Raw genomic sequence first — 5,451 nt, 5'->3', positions numbered from 1 at the left:
TGTTAAATATAGGCAAACACCTTCATTGCAATAATATCTATTTTACAGCAGTATCCACAGTACTGAAGTGTTTAATATATATACAATAAGAATAAACAAGAAATGTATAATTGGTCTACCTAGTATATTGACATGAAGGGAAAGAGAAATCAGAAAACTTTCTACTGTCTTTAACAATTCACAAGTCCTGAATTGGAATGTCAATACTGAAAGGAATATATCATCATCATAAACACAACTGTACATCATCTTACTACCTGTTGTTACAGTGCAAAATTAAGTAGCAGATGCTTTGCGAATGAATCTTTAAAGCTAAAAATTCCGCAAGTGCTAGGAAAGGCAAAACCACATATGGAACTCATCTGAACGTCATCTTTTGGATTTTGATCCATGTGAACTGGACTTTGAGAATGGTGATAGTTTCTTCAGAAAGGTGGATTTCTTCGGTGGTCTATTTTCTTCAGCTGGGTGAGTGTTAGAATCTCGACAAGAGTTGCTGATATTTGGCTCAGGGCAATCTTTATTGTCACCAATGTTGACATCATCCAAAAGATGGATCAATTCCAACGCACTTTTCTTTCCTTTATCGTTTCCATTCTGGGAGATCAAGAAAAGAGAAGGTATGATATTGTCATGCTCACTCATTACTAACTTCAAGTAATCCACATGAGAGCATAGAGAGACTAGAACTGCCAGTGCATGTTCTTGTTCTTCATTATTGCCGGTATTAAGTATTTCAGTAACCGAACTTACGCACCCCTTTGTTTCAGCAACAGAATTCCTACCCTCTTCAGTATCACAAAGATTTTTCAGTATACGTATGCAGTACCTCAAAAGGTTTCTGTCTTCGAAAAATGGCAGCAATTTTGGGATGCACTTGAGTGATAGCATGCGGGGACAGACTTCGCCAATGAAAGACAAATTGTACATTATTCTAATAGCTTGTTGTTGGAAACCTTTTTTTTCGAAATCAAGTATGTTTAAAATAGAATTGAGAGCACTGGATGCTGCAATTTTAGGTGCATTATACCAACGTCCTGACAGTTCTTCCAGTATGGCAAGAATTTCTTCTGTCGCTTCTGAATCAAGAAAACTTGCCAACATAATGAACGTCTCTTCATTCAAATTAGTATTACCATTTCTGCAACAAATAATATGCAAATAACAAAAAGATCATTCTATTATCAAAAGGCAAGTGCAATGATAAAACGATCAAAGTATGGAAGAAAATTACAAAAAATAAAAAAGAGAATAGAATGTGATTTATATCCCTCGAAAATTCTATAACTTTCTCGTGATTTTCGTTTTTGAAGGATGTTAAACAATGTTTCAACACATGAACACTGTTTTTGAGGATAGATGTGAATTAATTTAGAAAAATCTTAGCCGAAAAATGACATGAGAAAATATAATAAGCAAAGCAAATAGTTAGCAATATAGAAATAATAAGATTAAGAAAGCGGAAAAGAAATCATGCCTGCAGTTGTTCACAAAATCCAACAGAAGTTGAGTTCCAGCTCTCAACGCTTGAACATCACGCAGATCATATGCATTGTTCAGAAATCTGAGGAGTGGTTCAACCAAACTGTCTGCAGATACAGAACCAAAAGCTTGGCTATTGCTTTTCAAGTGATCTTTCAGGTCTTGAATGACCTTGCATTGAGAATCCCATTGAAGATCACCGAGTTTAGGCAAGAGCATCAAATCAGTATCATGTATCTCTGTATGAACTTGATGTCTTTCAGAATTGTCACTAGTCCTGATCAGCATAGAGCCACGAGTGGTCCTACCATGCGAGGCATCTGAACTAAAACTAACATCAAGTGACCCAATTGACATGTTACTAAGATCCACTGGCGGGTTGAAATCATTGAAATAACTTCCTATACTATTAATGGAAGTGCTTGAAACATCCCATGAGGAAATATCTTCTGCTTGCCTACTAGGATCTGGAATGGAGACTCCATTTTTTCTGCACCACTTTGATATTAAGTCCTTCATGGCCACATTTGGAGTTAAAGCCGTATGGATTAGTTTCTTTCTGGTTTTGGGGCATATATCCTTACCCTCATCAAACCACTTTTTTATCCACATCCTTTCATATGTTACTCCTGATTCAATGATAACAGGATCATTCATCAACCTTGAGGATATTGGGCATTTATATTGCTCAGGGAGGTCAACTCCACCTAACTCACCGGTGTGAGTTATATACTGATCATAGTTTAAGCTTTGGTCTGACTCCACATGATGGTTTCGTAGAGAATCGTGATAAGAGTTCTCCGTTGCAACATGTTCTTCGGAAGAATAGACCCTCTCCTCATGTTCTTCCACCAGGAGCTTTGCATGCTTTTTCAGTAGAAGCAGAAGATAACTCAGTATCTTTTTCTTTGTCAGCTCATTTGGTCCAAGTTTATCCAACAACTTCCTAATAGATCGTTGCTCTGTTACGATGGCCCTCGCTGATGTTATTTTCAGTCGCGATGCCACAGACTGAAGAGCTTTAACTTCAGAATCGTCGACTGAATCTGAAGTTGAAGTGAGCAACTCTTTCACAACCCTCCCAGCCTCTTCTTCATTGGGGTCCAGAACAAATCTCGTACACTCAAGATCATGAATTATTCTAGAAACCTGCAAGTTATATTTCAATCTCAACTAGATTATTGGAATGAAGTTCCGTTTGGGTAGGCTTAAAAAGAAAAGTCAGACGAGTCTAGTTAATATGCCTGATTGTAATAAACAAATTATCATTTTATTTTAGAGTTTAAAGATCCAGTTAAAAGAATCGTAATAATCCAATAGCATCAAAAAGAAAATTTAATAGAGAATATAAGCTGACTGACCTTCACTGCCAACATAACAGGAACCATGTTCTGAATTTGGATTAAGCTTTTCTCTAATAATCGTGTTGTCTTTAGGCATTTTGAGAGTACTGTATCCCCTGTCATAACCTGAAAGTAGTATCCAAACCAACAAAACTATCATCAGTACCATCACTATCATGCAGCCTGCAAGTATAATCCACTGATAAGTGCTAAGATCATGTGTATTTTTAGGTGCTCATGTTTTTCATATAAGCTTGACAAAGAAGATATTAAATAAATCATCAATTTCACCCTCTGTGCATTACTGCTAAGTATCTTCTAAATTAATAGAACTATACAAGTAATCTTTCAAGTATTGAGTATCCATCAATTAACAATATATTTTACTTTTAAATATGATGTCTAATACTTGAAAAATTATTTATTTAATTGTTTTGCTCGAAGAGACCATTTAGGATAGTAGTATGAAATTGAGCATGCGTTCAAGAAGAAATGGCGTGTCGTATTTGTGTGTGTTGCTTTGCTATTATTAATGAAGGACTACACACCAGGTAGAGTTTGCTGCATTCAGAGCAATGCTGCACGAGTACTTTGGCTTTTTCAATTGTGTTGTTCAGCAAACACAGAGACTCTATTCCTGATGAGAACCCTGGCCGTGCCGCCTCTATGTCTGGAACTATTCTTGAGATTCTATCAACTAATTTTGCAAGTTCTGTGCACATTTTACCATGCACCTGTCGACATAAATTCCCATTAATAGATTGGTTAGTTCTAATATCACAGTGCAGTTGAAGAAGGTAACGTCATATCCTGAAGAACAAAAAATTGAAGCCCGGTTCCGTTTTCTTCTAGCTTCAATAAATACCAGTTTTAGAGTAGAAAATTGATATAACTGGATAGTAAAAAGTACCACTAACTTCATAGCTGACTTTTCTATTTTTCAAGAAAAATCAATATAATTGGTATATTAAAAGGAGAATCTCTGGAAAACATTCACAATAAACATAATACCGAAATTCAATTATAGTTATGTACCTTAAAGGAGCGGGGATTTAGCAAGGCCTCCCCTTCACCAATGTCCATTCTCATTAGGAGAGTGTCCTAGACCTGCACATTAAACAAAATTATTCATATTGTTTGAAAGAATAACTAATACAGTAAAAACTAAATGAAACCATATTTACTAGAAATGAAAACATATTTGCATCTAAACTAAAATGTTACTAATATTCATATTTTTCTGTATTTATCTTTTTCTCTTTTGCTATTTTACTAACCTATAGTGTAAATACATGATTTTTATTGTAATTCTTTAAACAGTGTAAAGATTTTATATTTTGTATTTTTGATTGAGATCAAAAGAGTCTATTTCACTACCAGAAGGAGATAAACATAAATTTCAACGTGAAAATTGGTTCTATTCCCCCTATCAGAGACACATGTGCATTTCCAAAAATACTGAATACAGAGGTGACAAAATGGCTTCTTGGACTCATATGGATTGTCCCGATGCAAACTGAGATATAGTGAGCCGGGAAAAAATTATATTGAATTCGATTTTTTAAACCTAGATTGGTATACTGTTGAAAAATCAATATTTTAATTCAGACTAAAGTTAAAAAGGAATTCCTAAAACACTGTAACGAACAATAAATCACCTAGAGTTAAAGATGGTGAATAAGAAGCAACTTACAAGAACTGTAATAGAAGCAATTCTTTGTAATCTCCCTTGAACCGCGCCAAAATTCAGATTAATTACTACAGAGTTCAAATACTGATTTCGTCTCACCGCAGAAAACTCAGCAGGGGTATGAATTTAACATGAAGCTTTGTGTTCGGGGGCAGCTCTAAGGTGAACAAAGCAACAGTTGAATGGAATCATAATCTATTCTCGGAACCACGGTTGACCCTCTCTAGAGAGAGACACACAAGATGAACTGAATTGAGTAAACAACAAAATCTGATGCTTAACCAGAAAGATTAGTCTGAAACAGAAAGCAATAAATAGAAGAAGATGATATTGTTCAGTGAAAGCAAAGCAAAGCAAAGGAAGGCGTGGATTCGAAAAGGTTGATGAATCATATAACTACTACCCATGAAAGCAAAAACAACAAAAGTCTTCTCTTTAAGATGAGTACCATCTCGTAATATGAGATTATTGTGCAGAGTAACGAGGAAGGAGAGAGAGAGAAAGAAAATGGCAAGAGAAAAGAGAGACCCGTCAACGTGATTATAGTTCTCGAATAAAAGCATGACCAAGTCAACCAAACCCTACAATTTCTCTCCCTTTCTCTGTTACCAAACAGTGGGAATGGAATTTTGGATTCTTTCACTTCTACTCTCAAATTATGATCTCACTTCACCCAATATATTAAAAAAAATGCAAGAAATTAAGTCATCTCATTCATTACAAATATCTAACAATTATTATATATATATATGACGTATTATATGTGCATATTTAATGCACATAAGTCAAATAGTAATGTGTGTTTGATTTTCAGTCATATGTTTCATTCATAAAAGATCACACTTTAGAAATTAGGAATTTTTTTTTTATTGTGCTACATAAAAATATATAATGTAATTATAATAATTTTTATAATTTGTTGATGAGAAAATAAAT

General features: G+C 34.7%; 1 protein-coding gene across 1 annotated transcript; it reads right to left on the bottom strand.

Annotated features, from left to right (window-relative positions):
- LOC148192021 (U-box domain-containing protein 5-like) lies at window positions 1-5,140 on the bottom strand. The gene is made up of 6 exons (XM_088100806.1): window positions 4,519-5,140; window positions 3,861-3,932; window positions 3,374-3,559; window positions 2,844-2,951; window positions 1,478-2,631; window positions 1-1,141 (listed from the first exon to the last, which is right to left on the bottom strand). Exons 2-6 carry the CDS (start codon window positions 3,912-3,914, stop codon window positions 370-372), a joined length of 2,274 nt encoding a protein of 757 aa, XP_087956932.1. The 5' UTR covers window positions 3,915-3,932; window positions 4,519-5,140; the 3' UTR covers window positions 1-369.
- Between the last annotated feature and the right edge of the window lie 311 nt (window positions 5,141-5,451).

Source organism: Vigna umbellata, chromosome 10 (assembly GCF_029865625.1).
Source record: "Vigna umbellata cultivar VRB3 chromosome 10, Vumbellata_1.0, whole genome shotgun sequence".
Taxonomy (NCBI): Eukaryota; Viridiplantae; Streptophyta; class Magnoliopsida; order Fabales; family Fabaceae; genus Vigna; species Vigna umbellata.
Note: the sequence above shows the minus strand (reverse complement) of the source record. Positions and strands in the feature narration are given on the sequence as shown.